The 21,262-nt window shown below is 34.2% G+C and overlaps 2 protein-coding genes across 2 annotated transcripts in view; one reads left to right on the top strand and one right to left on the bottom strand.

The window, feature by feature from the left end:
• LOC137390587 (protein retinal degeneration B-like) overlaps positions 1 to 15,547 on the bottom strand; it is a 122,734-nt gene extending 107,187 nt beyond the window's left edge. Inside the window, exons 1-2 of the mRNA XM_068076916.1 lie at positions 15,425 to 15,547; positions 11,281 to 11,374 (exon numbers count right to left, since the gene is read on the bottom strand). Of these exons, the coding sequence (XP_067933017.1) occupies positions 11,281 to 11,358 (78 nt within the window). The 5' untranslated portion in view covers positions 11,359 to 11,374; positions 15,425 to 15,547. The remainder of the gene's footprint in view (positions 1 to 11,280; positions 11,375 to 15,424) is intronic.
• A 251-nt stretch (positions 15,548 to 15,798) lies between these two features.
• The window catches only part of LOC137390041 (ion channel TACAN-like), a 33,454-nt gene continuing 27,990 nt past the window's right edge, over positions 15,799 to 21,262 (top strand). The window contains exon 1 of the mRNA XM_068076275.1: positions 15,799 to 15,998. Coding sequence (XP_067932376.1) covers positions 15,918 to 15,998 — 81 coding nt within the window. The 5' untranslated portion in view covers positions 15,799 to 15,917. The remainder of the gene's footprint in view (positions 15,999 to 21,262) is intronic.

Consider the following 21,262-nt stretch of genomic DNA (forward strand, 5'->3'; position numbering starts at 1 on the left):
CATTTTGATGACAGCTTGGCAGGAGTATAAGTTCTAATTTATAAACAGGTAAGTGTTTTTATTATTTAAAGCTTTTTATAACATTAGCCATTATAAATGTTATATTTAACGAAACAAATAAATATGGCATTCAAAAACATTGCGATGTTTCGGAGCCTGTTGATGATAAATATATTTGCCGAGTTATTGGTTTACTTTTGCATATAGGTATTCTTAAAAAGCCTACTCTGTTGTCTTACTAGTCTACAATCCTTTATTATCTACGCTGATTTTTAATAAAATTAAAAATAGAAAGAAAAATAGATAGAAGCAGCTCTACTTTTTACTGTGCATTAATCTTTGCTGCAACACACACGATTCTGTGCAATGAGTTTATATGCAAAACTGTTACATAAATCTATAGTTTCAAGAAATATGTAAAAATCTGACAGCAAAAAATCATGACTGCAAATATATAGATCTCAAGTTTCCAAGTCTTCGCAAGCTGCCTGGAGGAAAATATCTCAGTCTGTAGGAAAATATCTCAGCTTTCATATGCATATTTATTTGCAGCTTTATGTCAATTTGCACGCGAGTTATAGCAGAGTTTGAGCAGCCATGTCAGGTAACTCTTGCACTGTTTATCGACATGGCGTCATGAGCATTTCGAACGGTCTGCACCCGCATTGCACCGAAGCGCCTAACTGAACTTTTGATGCACTTGGACAACCATTTCTTTTGCAAACTCTTACAAACATATGACACTGTGCAGATGCTTATCATAAACCATTTTCACAGAATTATTGCTTCTAAAAAATGTATTAGTTTTCGATATTTTATGGTAAAAAGCTGACAACTTCATCAAATCAGAATTTTGACAAATGTTCACAGCCAACTTGAAGGGAATAAATAGCTGCCTGTTGAGAGAAATTTCTAAGCTTTCCAATGCATATATTCATTTATAGCTCCATGCCAATTTGCATGCAAGTTATAGCCAAGTTTAGTCGACCATGTCAAGCCTCTATTTTTCGCTGGTCATTAGGGGCAAGCCCTGAGAATTTCGAGTGGCGCTCCTGCAATGCATAGGAGCTCATAACTCCACTTTCAATGCTTTTCAACGACCAATTTATTTTGCAAATTGTTGTGAAGATATGAATCCATGCAAGTATTACTTACCTATACAACATTGTCAATTATCTTTATCAATTAAAAAATCCAATTGAAAAGGTTGTATAAAATAAAAAAATTCATAGCTTCAACAAATTGAGACTTCTGCTGGAAAGCATCTGCAAGCTATCTACAGAGAAAATGTATCAGCCTGTAGAGAAATTTCTCAGCTTTCCTATGCATGTTAATTTATGTAACTGCCACAATTTTGATGTAAGTTAGTGCAGTTTTTATGCAGTCGTGTCAAAAGCTCAAATCGCCCCAGTTATTGCCCTGGTACGCTAGTGGTTTTCCCACCCGTAACCGCTCGGCCGCTAAAAGGTTAACAAATGGCTGTAATAGTGGATCAGATATTATAGGTAACAGTATTATTATAAACTACGTGTACAACCTTTTGTTTAAAATATTAGTTAAACGAATTTTGAGAAATTACTTGCATCAATTCTATTCAATAATATCGTGTTTGTTGATATTAGGAGTGTAATGAACGCCAAAGAATTCCGCAAAAAAACTTATCATTTAAAAAGTAGGAACTTTTTAACAATCAGATAAAATTTAAGAAAGACCACTGGTCTCAAACTTGAATATAAATTTAATAATATATAAAATTTTCACAACAAAACAGATTCTCATTTTAATTTCTAACACCTTAAAAAGTTTTGAAGGTTTTAGTTTTAGATAACTTTCAATTTTTTTGTGATAACGAGTTTACATGAATGGTTATGGGCTACAGCAGAATTTACAAACAAGATATCGACAGCTACAGCTAAAATCTTTCAAGGTTGGAGTGTCTATTTGTCATAGAAACCCTCTTAAAGATTGACTTGCAACAGAATTCACATTACAGTTATTTGATATCAAAAGATTCACCATGTCTCACTCTGCTGTGTTGTAGGTGCAAAATATGTGGAAATGTGATTGCCGGCTCTTGAAAGCTCAAAAACGAACAGTTAGTCACAGCCATCACAAAAACGCCGTAGATTGGAAAACGGACCAGATGAGACATAGCTGAACAAGATGGCTTCTGTTTACACTTTCATGCAACCTCATTCGTCGAAATATTTTCCCAAATATACTTCACCCAATAAAACCAAGTCTTCATGCATTCAATAAAACCAAGTCTATTGTCATTACGCGTCTATATCCATAACCATATATATCTTTAATTCCACGGAATAACATCGCGTATCAAAATAATAACCACATCGTTTGACAGCGTCATCAAAATGAAGAGTTCCAAACTACGGCGTTTTCATGATGGCTGCGATTAACTGTTCATTTTTGAGCTTTTAAGAGCTTGTAATCACATTTCCACATATTTTGCATCTACAACACAGCAGAGTAAGACATGGTGAATCTTTTGATACCAAACAACTGTAATGTGAATTTTGTTGCAAGTCAACCTTTAAGATTCATTCGACAAAAAATGAATATCGTAAATAAGGGTACATTGAATGATCAAATCTTTCAAGGTTTATCCATTTTGATGTTTTGAAGGATGACATAATCAAGGAACACTTTTGAAAAAAAGGAAACAAATGTTTACATAGGTTTACAATGTCATAGGATTTCTGTTTTCTAGTACTTCATAAGTTCATATAAAAGTAATTGAAAACTTTGGTGTGAGAATCGCTAGCCAATGAAGACTTGAAGAGGATTTCTTGAATACTCTAGCATAAAACTTGTCACATAACCAACTAGCTACTGCTGCTGCCCTTCCTTAAACCTCACGCTGTCATTTGGCAAGAATATTCTGCTACTATGCATTTCCTACCAATGTGCTACGGAGATCTTAATGTCAAATCTATGCAATTGATTTCTGAATCAATAATTAGAAAATAGATGACGAGCAAGCGCTGTAGAATGTAGACATTGATGTCATTTTGTGTCAGCGAACTGCAATGCAATACTGGTCAAGACTAAAATTAGACAGTAGTTACCACTTAGCAAGCTGCAGACGAGATTACGAAACTCTTGTTCATTTGTACAAATCAATACTGTTAACGGTGTGCCAGCCTATCTGCTGTGTAATAGTCAGAGTGAACAGCTCAGATTTGCTCAACCTAGGTTTTTGTCGATTCGTCATTACAGCTTCATTGGTCAAGGCCATCTTAACAATGCTAACTTTCCATTTATAACTGCCTTACAACATCGATTTAAAATTTAAACACTGATTCAATAAACCCTTCTTAGCAGGGTTGCAAAAATTTTCCCGAGTCCTTAAATATCATTGGGTAAAATTCGGTTTTTGCCGTCCGCCCTGAATACTCCGAAATAAATAGGGAAAAATATCAAAAGTCAAAATAAAGCAATAAATTCAAATTACTAGGTTTCTTGTCGTCTCTATGGTCTAACTAAACTATTTCCGTTGAAACTAAGAACACTAATAAATGCACGAAATATGCATAAATTGCCATTTCATGCATATTCGCGGATTAATTTATTCGCGGCTGAAAACTGTCACTCTCTATGAAGAGTTAATTCTATTGCGTCTTGCAATAGAGTTAATCCTACACATGCGCACATTGCGTGTTTCCGAGTGCGCATACACCAAAACGCGGTATACACCACAGCTTGCAACTACGAGTCGATCGTGCTAAGCTATAAATTTTTTGCGGCGCTCAGAGGTTTTCACGAATATTCATCGATTTGGATGCCTTTGATGAACCAACGATTTGTGGTAAGTAATGAGTTTTTTCAAACCCATTTACTAAATTAGTTGAATTTTACTTTGGTTCTTCGGTAAAACGCAATATTCATTTTTTCCATCCCTACCGCTTCGTTATTTATATTAGTGTGAGAGAGATTTTTCATCATACACGGAGGCACCATGACTACAAAGGTGGTAGATGTCATTCTTAGAAGGTCACCAATTATTCAGGGAGGTCTTGAAATTAAGTAGAAGTGACTGCAGCTGCTAACGAGAAGAATATATATTTGTTTTTAAAAAGGAACAAAAATGCCTTTACGAGCACAAATTTTTGGCCAACCAGCAGAACTTTGCAATAGTAAGCCACAAGGAAAGTTCTGATGATAACTTCCTTACCAGTCATGCAGTAGCGATAGAATCACCTTCAACATCTACCCAAGACAGTGACAGCAATATGGAGCCGCTATTACCAAAATAACCAGTCAGAGAGCACCATTACACGCTAGTATTCACTTATCAAAAGTACCAGTTTAATTTTGTTGTTAGATAACCGCCATATGGACTGAACTGTTTATATTTACTCCATTCATTGTTTGTCAAAGTTTATTTGTATTTAAAATATTTTATTTGTACACTCAAGTTTGTAATAAATTATAATATATCTATACACGAAATAAAATATATAATATAATCGTGTTTGTTGCAGCGATATCAAGGAGTTGTTATAGATATCATGAAGGGGTCTAGGTTGACTGGTTGCTTCTCTGCCAATATTGTCAAAGTTTATTTGTATTTAAAATATTTTATTTGTACACTCAAGTTTGTAATAAATTATAATATATCTATACACGAAATAAAATATATAATATAATCGTGTTTGTTGCAGCGATATCAAGGAGTTGTTATAGATATCATGAAGGGGTCTAGGTTGACTGGTTGCTTCTCTGCCAATATTCCTGCTTTGATGAATATTACTACTTGTCTCTAGTTTTCGTAATCGTAGTAGGTTGTTTCATTCTCAATCTGCTGTAAACACAAAAAAGAAAACATATTAATAAGTGCAAAAACGTGCTGTGGTGCACAACTGCAAAAACAATAGCTGAAGTAATTAATGAAAGCGATCAGTTTTTAAACAAAAGAATTAACTAATGCAGTTAATTATGGAAAAAAGTATCTGCACTGCAAATCAAATACATACCATAATGTCCAGATCAGAATCATGATCGTCCTCAACTTCGGTATTAGAGATTGATGGAGTTGATTTCAATGTAAAAAGACTAGGAGAGATTTTTTGCGATGACTAAACCATGCCGATTAACTTGTGAAAACCTTGAATAATTTTGTAAAGTTTGATGCAATGGCAATAAAACTCGAAGCACTGGCGATGGTTTTCAAGAAGTTTTGGAACTCGGCTACGTTTAGTACTTCTGCCTAGCGGCTATTTTTGCGATGACACCATTCTGAATATCTTGTGACAACCTTGAATAATTTTGTAAAGAAATGTGATGCATTGGCAATGGTGTTAGCTAAAAGCCCAGGCAATGATTTTAAAAATGTTTTAGAACTCAATTACGTTTAGTATTTATGCCTAGCGGCCAGTTTTTAATTTGATGCAGTAGTTATTCTCCCTTGTGATTAAAAATAGAACTAATTGTTCACGGAATTTAATAATCCGCGGAATTGAAAATTCGCGAATTTTTATAACCAACGAATATTTTCATCCTGTAGGGTATGTTGTATACGCTGGTAAAGTAGTTAAACAATGAAAAAACTGATTATGGCCATTTCACTTTGAGGTTATCGCCTGTTATTAACAAATAGTACTATTAAAAGATTATCGCTTTATTACAGATAATGGCATAGAAATTGTATCAGTCCCCCTGCTGTCACTAAAAAAATGAGTTCCTGCTGTCAGCACACATCTGGAATAGTCTAGAAACTAAGTAGCTAATAGATCCGTACAATACTCAAGCTCTAAAAACATGATGCAAGATTAAACAAGTACATTAGGTACCAAATTTCCAAAGACAACTGGTTTTAAATGCAATTCACTAAATAGGTAATCACTAAACCATTAAATCACTTGCAATTCAATAAAAGCAGTTCACTTCACTAAATAGCATAAAAATCATTTCAACAGAAAAAACTGTTTTCACAGACAACTCAAAATATCGATGGCAAACTGATATAGAGTGTTTATATAAAGAGAGTCTATAGAGAAACCTATAGAAACACTTTTCTAATGATCACTTGATATTATGGGTTCATAAAGATCAAAGATTGTCAAAGTTGTGGTCACATGGAGGTAGCGTTCAAATAGAGGGTGACGCTTTATTTTCAACCCTTCTCTCATAGTGGCAGTCAAATAGAGGTGGCATTCAAATAGAGGTGGCATTCAAATAGAGGTAGCATTCAAGTAGAGGTTTTAGGGTAACTTGCTGATGGTGTATAATGGCAACATAACTAGAGTCGAAGTTTGAGCCTCATCACTAAGAATGGTGGGAGGTTTACTCTCTTGAATTATTCCAAACATTGCTATTACATTGTAACACTCAGGCAATGCGAGCACTGACGGGCACTGATGTAGTGATGTACAGACCAATCAATAGAGAAAGTAATTAAAACGTTTTCAAATTAAATGAATGTCAACAGCTAGTGAACTCCTGCTGAGTCTCTTGGTTGCAAGAACACACAAACATAGCATTTGATTGCTTTGTTTTTCTGCTTGTTCCTAATCAGATCATTATTTAGCAACTTTTTGTAATGAATGAAACACAATTTGCAGTAAACCATGAACAGATAAAATATTTTTATTGCTATTATGAATATAGCAAAATAGATTAATGCCCTAGCATTACCCCTTAAAAACAGTTTTTTCATACAAAATTTATTTTTAATCAACATACACAACATTTACCATTCTAACTTTTAAATGAAGGTATTTGTTTAATTCTGTGTGTTTGGCCAATGCATAATTCAAATTTTGAAAGCTCTAAGCATAGCTAACACAGATCGTTGAAAAACATTTCTTACTTTTTTTGCCACACATCTGCATAAGATTTAAAGTAGCTTATAAACAGTGATAGGTATTGTAGTTGCCATTGGCTAAGCTTCTTTACTCAATTACAGCTAGTAACTTGAGCTAATATTCTAATCTTTACTATAATAAGAGTTGTGTCTGACAGAAACCAGTTGGGAACGTTAAGAAAAATGTTCGCACCTCACAGGAATTGAACTCGTGCATTCGGATGCATGGATGTCAAAACAAACACACCGCCATATTTTAATCAATTTCTATTAACTGGATATACATGTATGACGACAGACAGACAAACACTTGATTATATATATGGGTCTTTCCATAGAGCTCGCCCACAAAGTGTGACATAAAAGTCAAAATCTCAAACCATCCCTACACTAGTTTTAGCATTACTTTTAAGAAGCCAACTATTCAAATTTTGTAAACAAAACAGTTTTTTGCTGTGTAAATTTCGCAGTATATTGGTGTTTTTACAACAGGTCAGTGACAGGTTGCCGATGTAACAGGGGCACCATATCATACCTTTTCATCAAACAAAGAGACACAAGCTTAATCATCTTTCACCTGCTTTAATACTTGGGTAATAAGGTTACAATGCCATAAGAACAGTTAACTATGGAGTGCAAACAATATACTTGACATAAACAATTGTCTATCTTACCATACATACAGGTTGCCGATGTAACAGAGACACAAGAGAACACCAATTCCCAGTTACACTGGTAATATTGCCAAATGATAACACTATGTCATTAATTTGAAGTAATGTTACTTCCAACATACAATAACAGTGATCATACATTTCATACCCCAATGTGCTATCATGGCACACTTTTTGCAACAAAAACTGTCGGGGACACTACTAACAATGATTTTTATATCAATGAGTGTTGGTCGCTGGAAGTTGTACTTTGTGTCAATTGATGTTTGGATTGGTGCTATCCAAGTAAACACTGATCAATTATGATACTGTTTTGACTTTGTAATAGTTTAAATGTGAAATACTTTATTTGTTTAATCACACACCTGTGGGCTAGTTTTGTGGAAAAGCCCATATATATATACTAGCTGTGCTACCCGGCGTTGCCAGGGTATTAAAAATCAGTTTATTAACTATGAGAGGTAATGAGAGTTGCCTGCCACTTGTTATTAGCCTGGCACAATACCAATGGACAATTTGAGCAAGCTTACTAATAAGAGTTACCCGCTTCTCATGACGTCATGCTATAACCTTACGTTGTGACGCAGAGTGGTAGCGTATTTGCTCCTATATAGCAACATATATCGCCTAACAAATGCATTGAGCTCGTGCGGCTTAATTAGTAAGGTGTCAGATTGGTGCACTGGAGGGTATGAGATCAAATCTTCTGTGATACAGGTTCTTTAGTCCAAGATTTTAATAGCCATAGCTGGAACTACACACATATCCACATACCGTACTTTTCGGACTATTAGTCGCTACTTTTGTCTGATTTGAGCCATGCGGCTTATATAAGGGTGCGGCTATTCTGTGGCCTTTTCTTTCACCACTAGGGCGCATTAACCAGAATCTCCGGTTAGTGCGCCTCTAGTGGTGAAAGAAAATACGAGACAATGCCTAACGGTACTGTTCCGTTAGGCACTAGGTTAAAAAGCGTCGATTAATACGAAACAGTGCCGTTAGGCACTGTTCCGTTTTAAACTGCAAAGTTGCTGCCGCGTTAAAAAGCACCGTCCTGAGTTCTGCAGCCTACACAAAGGCGCGGCCTATGTATTTTTTTATTATCGTATTTTGGAAAATAAAGCAGATGCGGCTTATAGAGGGATGCGGTTTATAGTCCAAAAAGTACGGTACATACACACAAACTATGAGATATATAGATATACAGTGAAACATGGATAACTCGCCCTCGGATATAGCGAACACATGGTTAACTCGACTGGATTTGCTTGGTCCGTTCCCACGCAATGATAAATGGCTCTATATAACTCGAACTCAACACTGTTAATTCGAACTGTGTTTTGCCCAACGGCTACCGAAACGGTTGCTATCGCTTTAGAAAATCACTTTATTTCAAGCCATAGAGGTAAACCTCAACTTTTCGTAATTCATAAGCGTCGTTACTACCTCCATCGGCAAAATATTTTTGTCAACGACTGTTCTAAAGGTTTGGTGAAATTTGATTTATACGTACTACTATACGATGAATAGCACGGGCTAGCCGGGTCACGGGCGCAAGGATTTTCGCCACGCACATACAAAACAAAAACAGCATGTTGTTTTTGTTTTGTATTTGCGTGGCGAAAGTCCTTGAGTGCGTGACCCGGCTAGCCCGTGATGAATAGTTTTCCGACGTGGATTCCGAGTTGAATCAACGTCGGAATGTTGAATGTTTAAAACGTCTTAAAAATTGTAATAAAACGTATACGTTGTCTTAGCTAAAAAAAACTATTCATCGTTTGACCTAAACACAGAATACGTGTGTACATTCAATAAGTATCCATTCAAAAAACGTTAGTGATATACAATGTACCGTTAAACCTCGTAAAACTTTTAATTGAACTGCCTCGGAGTGTTGCTCTTAACGAATGCCAGGTAAAGTAAGGAAATCTTTGGATAAACTTCAAGAAAAAGCGGCAAAATTTATCGTGGGTAAAACGCTCAAAAGAAAAAGATGTCTTTTCTTTTGAGCATTTCAGCAACGATCAAGTTTTGCCAATGTCAATCTAAAAAACGTCCTGGCAATAACATCACCTCAAACAACAAACCAATCTCAAGTGATAGAAAAATCTCTATACTTTTTGATAAAAAACGTTTTAAACTTTACATTAGAAGCATTTAATTTGAAACAAGCCATTTGTGCTTTTGATTTATATTATAGTTTGTATATGTTCATGTATCTACTAATAAATAAGTAAATACATGGACTTGTGACAGTGCTCTGATAACTTGAACACTCTGATAATTCGAACACTTTTGCTCGGTCCCTTGAAGTTTGAGTTATCCGAGTTTCACTGCACTAGTTGAATGCCCAGCAGTGCCTGGGTAATAAAAGTTTTTGCACAGAAAATTTATTTATATTTAACAAATAACAACAGTTACCACTCTAACTTTAAAACTTCATATCATGAGAAAGGAGTTTGTTCAGTTTGAATAAATTAGGAGAAAGAATAAAACAGCTGTAAAGGTTTTCAAACTTTGTCAAACAACTGCAACCTTCTAACTTTATATCATGAGAAAAATGTTTCGTGCAGGTCAAATAAATTAAGAAAAATAAAACGACTATAAAAAGGTTTAGATGTAAATGTGAAATAATTAGCAAGCTAAATTAGAAGCTAAATTAAGTCGGTTTTGCTACGATTACAATAAAAAAGATTCGGTAATAATACAATTAATGCAAACTGAGAAAACAAAATAAAAATCCTGAATATGTAGAACTAACAATAACAATTCTTGCATAGAAGTGCGTGTGTATAAAAAAGGTTACTGTTCCACCAGAAGCTATCCATCAAAACTTTGAATACGACAATACTGGTACCTCTCAATACCGGTACATATGTAAAAATGAGATAACGTACTGTCTTTGTCTGACCACGGAGAGCGAATGTAGAGAGGAATAATAATAATAAATCAAGAATAATTATACAATTATCCCCATGAAAGGTATTAGCCTTGACCACAGATTTAGCAATTGGACCTTACGAAAAACCAGAAATAGAAGTTCACGAAAAAACAAGAGATTTTCATAGAGATAATAGTTTCAATTAACACGCCATTTAACACAAGCAATCAAGAAAAGGGTATAGAGTATACAGCAAAAGCTATGAATCGTAAGAGTCTTCGTAGACTAGTGGTTAGACATTTAGATTTTTAACCTTCGGTTGCGTTCTTCTTGAGTTCAACTCCAGAAAAATGTGAGGTTAATTCCTAAATTTCAAAAGCTATTATACATGTATGTACCTGGACAAACCGAGCTACACACAAACGTTGAGATTGCTATAACTGGACAGACCGAAGCACAGACACACAAACTTTTAGATTTACATGTATATAGATTATCAAAAAGATTGTCTGGCCTTTTTGTAGCATTAAAAACTGGTAAAAAGTAATCAAGCCATGAATTCTATTATAGAGGAGTGAAGACCTACACTTCAAATATTGATAAATGAGACCTTTATAACAGAGGTGATCAAATACTTTTAGAATAATGTTATAACAGAGCGAATTTATTTAAAAAAATACTGAATGAAATATTTGAGGAGATTTCAAAAGAATGAACCAACGAAAATCAAAATTGAAAATTAATGTGTTCTCATTTTGTACACTATCGGTTGATTGGCAGAACTGTATGTAGCTAAATGTATTCTTACATCAAGCTATTATAATGTACCTGTATCGTGTTTAATGTATTTTTACATGGATCCGCTATTTTGTATTTTGCATCGTGTTAAATGCATAATGTACCTGTATCATGTAAAGCTGAGCAACCCGATATTCATCCACAGTAAAGGGCATGGGAATTCTGTACTCCTTGATAAGCATGTTTAGTGACTTCTACCTAAAAATCACATATATTTAAGATAAAAGTTAAACTATACAGCACTCCCTGCAGTTGATAAGACATGGACCTCTGTCCCATAGACCACCATAGCACGATCACAATAACACGCACACTGGGTGTGCCATGTAAAAAGAGTTGTTTCAGGACTGGGTTCAGGATTGGATTCAGGACTGGGTTGTTATAGCCTTGCTATAACAAGCAAACCACCAGCGAGCTACTCATGTGTAAAATAAAAACTGGTGTGAAAAGTTGCGCTTTGGTTTCAAACCAATTTTATTGACTAAAACCATGTTTCTGGTGAATGAATGCAAAAGAAAAGATAACAACACTATATCATTAGAATAGAAAACAACCCAGAAGCATATGATACTCAATGTCTGCCCTTTACGCTAAGAATAGTTCATCAGTCACAAGTCTCTCTTAAACTATAACAGTAGCCTGTGTGAGATAAATTATTTAAATAAATAATAAATTAAATAAATAAAATTTTATAAGTTAGCAATGCAGTTAGGTATATACTAGCTAGCGTACCAGTGAGCGTGTTTATGAAATTGGCAAAGAGAACAGTTCATAGAAACAAATTTGATCGGTTATTACCTGCTCATGATAAAAAAATTACCCAAACAACAAACTATGCCACATCAAAAAGTGAATATGGGCTGTAACATATGCTAAAGCATGCAATTCCATTCTTACAACTTCCTAAGCTAAATATCCCTTACACACATCTTAGATCTGGTATTTAGCTGTCAGGATTTAACCTACCGAACAGAAATTATGCCCCATATGTCTTTGTCTTTAAATGAGATTATGTCTTTAAATGAGATCGCCTAACTTGTGATAGTTAAACTAACTGAGCGTAGTTCTTGAAAAGCAAAAATCCACTTTGGCAATTGTCCATGGATAGGTAGTCTAAAGGTTGCAGGGGCAAATCAAAGGACCATAAACTATAAAGCCCATATGAGAATAATATATGATCTAACGGTGCAAACAAACTAGGCAATTTTATCGCATGCATCCTGAGAAGTGCGGAGATATTGCCTGCGTGTGCCTAAACACATTTGAGCGATTCACCAGCAAACGATAACGCGGGCACGCTCATAAACTGCCTATAAAATTTCGTATCATCAGTTTTTTAGGAGTTGTTAACAAATTTAGGTCAATATGGCGCCTTCTAGACAACAGCTTTAACAACTTCCGCTTTTGTTAATAGGCCTAGCTCACTTTCGCGGATTGTAGCTACACTACAAGAAGACATTAGAAAACAAACGATTCTTGTATTTTTAACAGTAATATTTTATGATTTTCATATATATGGATTACTTCATAGTGGTTTTACATTTTTAATATAATAAATATTTACCATTCTCAAGATGGTCGACTTGCGCAACGATTGACTCCCACATGTTGGTTTTCAACTGAGTTTCTTTGTAATTTTGTGTGTTGTGTCATACAAGACTGGGTGTGCGCTTATTAAATCTATGAGCAATTCAGTGTTCGTCTTGATGTTTCAATCATAACAATATAGCAAAATGTTGTTGCTGTATGTTGGTGAACATTGATACAAAGAAATTAGCAACCAGAGCATTGCATTCTGGAAAAAGCCAACCAATTGAAATGCATCTAGCGCGAATAAGTTATGATAGAGGAAGTCTAGCGTTATCACTCAGCATCAACTTGCCGGGCGAGTTCCAGCGCAGATAGGCGCCACGCCGCACTATATCATGCTACATATCGTGCTACATATTGTCTAGTGTGTTTGAGCCTTTAGACATTGCTAGACATATGCCTCAACTACGGACAACTGCGGTGAAAATAATAAATACAAGTACTTCTGGAAACTTCTGAAAGCCTTATTTGCTATGAATATGGCCTGTCGAAGATACATGTAAGGTGTACATCAACATTTCATAATGGAGAGCAGGCATGAACCTGTAGGGTAATCTAATAAAAAAGCTATTCATAGCAGCATGTATGAGCATTTGGCATGGGTGAGTGAATGCTTCAGACAAGGCAGCTATTCTGGCAGATATTACATCACAGAAGCACTTTGTGTGTCTATTTGTGTGTCTACTTGTGTGTCTATTGCAACTATTCCTGGTGTTATTAAACAACTAAACAATAATAGAACAAGGCAGCAACTATTTGATTACATGAAGCTAATACAAATATCTGTTAAATTCAATGATATTTTAGGATATGAATTATTGTTTACAAATGAGCCAGAAAATAAGCTATACATCATTTATATACTATATGCTAGAGGGGATGTGATGAGAAAAAAACATATAGAAGTTTAAAATTTATTAACTTGGTTCTTTTCAGAAGCGATGATGAACAGATAACTCATTATCTGATCAGCAAAACAAGCTCTAATGTTAAAGTTTAAAGAGGGCTAAAACAAAATCCTTTCTAAAAGTCAAAATTCTGACAAATCCATACATTTTTCTACGCATTCATGCAAAAAATGACAATGATACATGCAATATCTTGTAAACTGTAATATAATTTTCACAAAAAAATTCAAGCATGTTTCAAACTGAAACACTATTCAACTCAAGCCTTATGTTCCATGGTAGTTCAAGACTGTTCAGAAATAGAAATATTCTGCGCTGAAGATCAATCTAGATTTTTAAAGTACCTAAAATACATGATGAAGACCAACATAAACATACTCATACCAAAATATTTTGAAAAAATGCGCCCTTTTAAATACCTAAAATAAGCATAAGCCTACTTGCTACTAATAACTATTGGCCATTTTGTTTTGAGGTGCATAATAAAATATTTAGCTCAGTACAAGCATTTCTGACTATTTAAATTAAATATTGACATGTGTATCCCCATTTATACATAGCTAAAAATGAATGAAAACAATAGTTAATACCAGTAAAATGAAGATATAATTCTTATGTGGACTTGCCTAGGTATTTATTATGAAAGACATACATAGAGAAAGACATATATAGAAAGACATAGGCCTACTGCCCAACCAAAACTTCAGATAACCCCAATTATTACACCGATGTGATTTTGATACAAAAAACTAGTGAACTAAAGCCAACTAACTGGAGAGAAAACATGCCAGGCCTGTAGATTTAATGATAGTAAAAGCTAGAACAATGCTTCATTTCTTTGTTATAGATCCATTTTCTACCTGAAAAAATCTGTACTATGCATTAATGATAGAAAAAGGCCAACGGAATGCATTTGTTTGTATGGCAATGCAAAATTAGCAATTGCAGTATCACAAGGATTTTTAATTCAATGGGGAGACATGGGGTTGATTTAAAAAATAACATAGATCTCTCCCTTTAAACTGCCATCAGTAGTTGGAAAGTGACCCATGTTCGCTCCCAAGGAACTAGGTTTCTCAAAATGAATTTCAACTCTGCAGCAACTTGACCAGTACAAGAGCTTGAAAACGAAATATATTAAAAATGAATACAGACACACCAATTGGATAAAGCTTCCCGACCATTTGCGTATAAAATTCTTTCTTCACCTTCCCATGTATTGTGCTGGCAAGAAATGTTATGATTATATTTATTGATACGGTGAACTAATGCAAGTACGACCGTCAACAATGCCTTCCACCAGAGCAACAACTAGAGAGAAACAAAAAATATTTGTCAAAAGTCTGTCTACTGTGATAGCTTCCTTCCAAGCACCGTCAGACAATTCGAGTCAAAGAGTTTTCCCTAGCTGTACCAGCGGTATACCAAAACCTCTAGCACACTGCTAATAACTACAGTCATAATATAATATGATAAAATTGACAACTGTTGGCTATGACTTAAATTTAAGAGGCGCACTCTTTGCACGTGCTTTAGTGTGTGCTAAAAAGAAAAAACGAGAATTCTATATAGGTTATAGCATATTTATGTGTTGAAAATTCAATTATAGTTATGAGACAAACTAAACCCAGCAACAAACATTGCATTAACATTGGACTAAATAAGTCATGTTATATAGACGGGATTTAAGTTCGGAAAATTAAGCCGAACATACAACAATATCTAACATTAAAAAGTAATAGTTTATCACCTAACTCCTTGATATGTGAATATGTTGTAACATTGAGCTCTCATTGGATTATCGCATTATAGCAGCCAATCTTCGGAACCAGAACCAGCATTGTCTGATATGTCAAACATAAACTCTACATTCAGTGCAAGTAGCGAATGAAACAATCTTTAGCTTCACTTTGACTATTAATAAACGGTCCCATAAACGTGGATAACAAATGGAATCGATAGTTAATCGCAGATGTAAGTTTCTCTATGATGTTTATTTTCTTGAATATGGAACACGACTATGACAGTATCGAATGAAGATATGTCGTAATAAGTAGGTGTTCTTTCGAAGAAGATTACGAATAGTTTCTTAACGCTGCAGTCTAACAGAAAAGATAAAAAATACTACCCTTCTTTTTCTAAAGATCGGAACCTAAAGATCAGCTGTTCTATTGTAATTGTCGCGAATGAAGTTACCTTTTGCAGATACGTGACTCAATGATAAAACCTTTGAATTATTACAAATGGCAGCACCAGATTTAAGACGTGTGGAATCGGTGCACGATGAGTTTAACGAGCTCGACGAAGAGTACAAAAAATTGCAGGTAAAACTCAGCCAGGAGAACCTACTCTGTAAAGGTCATATTTGCTAACTCGTTGGCAATTATTTTGATATTTAGAATGCAATGTTCAATACAGTTGTTTATTACAGTTGACCGACACTGAACTAAAACATATAGACCAACTATGAATATGTTATAGCATATATCATAAAATAATGAATACAACAAAAAAAACTAAGGTGACTCATCTAGGGAACATGAACGGGTCTGCGAGTCATTAGCGCAGCTACAAAACAGTAGTAATCGTCGTAAAGTCGCCAAAAAGTCTAAATCCGTTGACGCATCATATGTTAAAAATAACATTTATGTACACTATGACAAAAGTAGAAGCTCTTGAATCGTAAAACCTTTCTTATAAATAGTTTGGTGTGTGGTCTTTCCTAATAAAAATGCATAATGGTTAATCCTCAGTCAAACTGACAATATACTCTTTTGAAAACTTGTTTTTGCGTGACCCAACTTACCTTACCCTACCTGTGGGATTAGTTGTAAGAATATTTTAGCTTAGTTATGTCCAAAAACCTATGCATAGTCGGTTGTAATTAAAAAACTTGAATGTCATTGTATTGATATTTGAATAGTCATGCCAGCGCACTGCTATAGCACGGTTGTGTCTATTTGACAGAAAGTCACATTCTGTCCGTTTTTTTTATTCAATACGCTAGTCAAAAAAGTTCCTATAGTGCAAACCATTTTTCAAAAGGTAATTTAAGTAAAATCTCAACAGAAAAAAGTGACGTCATTTTAAAATTCTTTTCATGTATTTAAATCGGGTGTTGGAGCAAATATTATCATCAAAATACACTATCTTATAGCATTTGTTCCACAAATCTTTAACAAAAAATTCTTAATGTATTTACATATAGCATTAAAACTTGTACTAGGTAAACTATCCCAAAAACTAAATGTAAAAAAATAAATTGTTTGTAAGCAGCTAAATTAGTAAAGCCATGATCAATAAAAATAGTTTTTTATGGTCGGTTCACTTTCAAATTTAAAAGAAGCGAACTTGGCTGTAGTGTAGGCAATAAAGTGGCAGGCTATGTGTGAGCAGTGGTAGGGATAAAGATAAAACTAGTCAAACATATGTTATGTAAACTGAATTAATATACTGTGATATCTTCATTTGTTTTTTATTTGGTATGAACGGTTTATCTTCAACTCACATTTAGAATATCTACTTTCACGCAGTATAACTATTCATTCATATTACTTTTAGTTTCTTCTTCACCATAACTACTAGACGGCTTTTTAGTAATTCATTGAAAAATGGTTGCTCGTGAAATTACATGTGACTCGTACAAAATTTTTGGCAAAGTCAGAACCTGGTAGTTATAGTTTAGTTTTATGTATCTATATATATAAATCTCAGTTTCTATGTGTGTAGTATGTATGTGTGTAGGTATGTCCAACTATAGCATTGAATCTCAGTTTCTATGTGTGTAGTGTGGTATGTCCAACTATAGCTATTGAATCTCAGTTTCTATGTGTGTAGTATGTATGTGTGTAGGTATGTCCAACTATAGCTATTGAATCTCAGTTTCTATGTGTGTAGTATGTATGTGTGTAGGTATGTCCAACTATAGCATTGAATCTCAGTTTCTATGTGTGTAGTGTGGTATGTCCAACTATAGCTATTGAATCTCAGTTTCTATGTGTGTAGTATGTATGTGTGTAGGTATGTCCAACTATAGCATTGAATCTCAGTTTCTATGTATGTAGTGTGGTATGTCCAACTATAGCTATTGAATCTCAGTTTCTATGTGTGTAGTATGTATGTGTGTAGGTATGTCCAACTATAGCTATTGAATCTCAGTTTCTATGTGTGTAGTGTGGTATGTCCAACTATAGCATTGAATCTCAGTTTCTATGTGTGTAGTGTGGTATGTCCAACTATAGCATTGAATCTCAGTTTCTATGTGTGTAGTATGTATGTGTGTAGGTATGTCCAACTATAGCTATTGAATCTCAGTTTCTATGTGTGTAGTGTGGTATGTGTGTAGGTATGTCCAACTATAGCATTGAATCTCAGTTTCTATGTATGTAGTGTGGTATGTCCAACTATAGCTATTGAATCTCAGTTTCTATGTGTGTAGTATGTATGTGTGTAGGTATGTCCAACTATAGCATTGAATCTCAGTTTCTATGTATGTAGTGTGGTATGTCCAACTATAGCTATTGAATCTCAGTTTCTATGTGTGTAGTATGTATGTGTGTAGGTATGTCCAACTATAGCTATTGAATCTCAGTTTCTATGTGTGTAGTGTGGTATGTCCAACTAGCATTGAATCTCAGTTTCTATGTGTGTAGTGTGGTATGTCCAACTATAGCATTGAATCTCAGTTTCTATGTGTGTAGTATGTATGTGTGTAGGTATGTCCAACTATAGCTATTGAATCTCAGTTTCTATGTGTGTAGTGTGGTATGTCCAACTATAGCATTGAATCTCAGTTTCTATGTGTGTAGTGTGGTATGTCCAACTATAGCTATTGAATCTCAGTTTCTATGTGTGTAGTATGTATGTGTGTGGTATGTCCAACTATAGCTATTGAATCTTGGAATTAAAATCTCACACCATGCTGGATTTGAACTCACGAAGATTGTAACTGCAGGTTGATAATCCAACTGTCTAACCATGAGTCTACGAAGGCTCTTACAATTCATCACTCTTACTATATACTGTATACACCCTTTTTCGATTTCACACGCTAAGTGACGTATTAATTAGAACTCTATTAACTCTATGAAGCACGATGCTTTTTCATCCTCGCCGTACTAATGCTAATTTGTTTTTCGCAAAACGATGTCAGCAACAATTTCTCTCGAAATTAAAATTTGGCTATTGTACCGCAGTTCAGCGTCAACCGTTATGGTGAAAAAGGATTCGCAAACAGATAAGCGATAAAATTTTGATTAAAAGTTTACTAAAATACATACTAAAACTTCCTTCAAGTATGTTTTTAGTAAGCTAAATTCATATAAGTTAGATTCAGTGTTTATGTTACACGTCTGTCTTGAAGGTAAGACTTCTGCACGTAGTACATTGTAATGTTAAATTTTCTTGCAGATCATACTCACAAAATGCATAAAGTTATTGTAGGTAACTATCGTTACTAAGGTTGACATATTGTTTTGTTACTATTTTTAATGATGGTATTTACCAGGCAGTGATTGCATTAGATAATTACTATGGGTTTCTATACCACTCTATACGTCTATACAATATTTTCTCCTTATGATGCCAACATTGAAACGAACTAAAATCATATATTCGTATACCAAATAATTTTTCATTGTAATCATAGCAGAACAGACTATATTTAGCCATGACTTGCTGATTATTTTACATTTAAACGCCTTTATAATTTTATTTTTTCTCCTAATTTATTTCAGCAAAACACTGCTTCCATAATACGAAATTTAAAAGTTACAGTTGTTTGAAAAAGTTTGTAAACCTTTACAGTTTAATTTTTTCTCTAAATTCATTTGAACTGCAGAACAAACATTTTTCCCATGATATGAAGTTTAAAAATTAGAATGGCAAATGTTGCATATGTTAAATAAAGATAGATTTTCTGTCCAAAAGCTTTTTTATTACCCAGGCAATGCCAGGTATTCACCAAGTATAATTCTATTTGCAAGTTGAAAAACACTTTTGTCCACATCGAATATAGTTGACACAAGACAATGATAGCCCAAGTATAGGATAATTTTTAAGTACACATTGGACAGCAAATACTTTTCCAACGGTGTTTGTTTTTGTTTAGGTGTAATATTTGCTGAAGAGCCATACAGTTGCTGGCATTTGAGATGTTAGTACGCTGTTAACAGTTTGCTTTTAATTCTACCTCTCAAACAATTTGCAAATATAATTTTAGCATCAAGAGTATAGCACATTATTCATATGTGCTGTGCTATTTGCCAAGTTCTTAAGGTGATCGATCCAAATTCATATAAAGGTAAACTTGAAGCAAGCCCCTCCTCTGCTTTATTGCAAAGTTCTTCAAAAAAGCCTAATTTCATGTTAAAGATTAGTTCTTAACATATTCATCCAATCTTCTTGTGGTTGCTTTTGAAACCATTTTCAGGAAGAAAGTAACAAAACTAATGATAATTCAAATTTACTACCACGATATGCATAAAGATATCAGGCCATTAGCATTTAGCAACAAATTTGAAGTAGAAGTGTGATGTTTTTATGTAATATTTTTAATTAGTGCATAATACCGATTTTGCTGGCAGGTGAATAATATTGTTTTGCAAAAACCTGATTGTTGCATAAATGCTTTCCTGTTTTCATATTTTTGGTCTTTACAGAAAATAAAAATGGATTGAGGTATGGCAAGACATTTTTTGCTTTAGGGTAAGAAAGACGTTTAACAAAGGTGTTGGTCCTTAGTTGTTGCATTGCAATAACTAAGAGACAGTACATTCAACAGTTACTAAAAGATTTAATGTTGTAATTAAAAAAGATTTTTTTGTTTGTTCTTGTTTGAGAATCGAATGCGCTGGTCAATATTTACAGATAGTAATGTAGGGCTTTTGTTAATGAAGTCACCAGTCATAGCTTCAATGCTACCTACTACTTCTATCATGATCCCAATTCGGCAGCATGCAAAAAATTCACATTCGTTCCAACTTTTAATTTTAGACGAACCTGAATTGAAACTCACTAAATTATGATATATGTTCAAACACATCTTGAAAGTCTATTTTAGAACATAGATGCCCTATCAGCCCACCATTTGAACTATATTTAGTCAATTAAAGATTAATGGTTCTTTTTATTAAGGTTTTACTTTATGCCATCAACATTAAGCCAAAGAAGCTACCATCGATAAAGCATTATATAAAAAAACCTTAGCAAATTAATGAGTTTTGAGACATTCGTATTCTCTCATATAAATTAGGATTATTGGGCTAAATGCCCTTCATCAATCTTTGATTATAAGGCATGGTTGGAAAAAACCAAGTTAACCAGTTTTTTGGGTTGAACCGGTTTTTATAATTTTACCAAGGTTTTTGCAATTTCAAGTCTAATTAACATCACTTACTATAGCTGCATAATTGAATATTGAACATACAGATGTGGAATCATCTGTTAAAGAGGGTACTGTGGGCATTGTTATGAGAAAAAGGAGATAAAACATGGATGTTTTAGAATGAACATTTAATCAAACATGAATGAAGAAATAAACAGCATAAATCTTATCACATAAAGTGAATATACAGTCAAACATGGATAA

Source organism: Watersipora subatra, chromosome 3 (genome assembly GCF_963576615.1).
Source record: "Watersipora subatra chromosome 3, tzWatSuba1.1, whole genome shotgun sequence".
NCBI lineage: Eukaryota > Metazoa > Bryozoa > Gymnolaemata > Cheilostomatida > Watersiporidae > Watersipora > Watersipora subatra.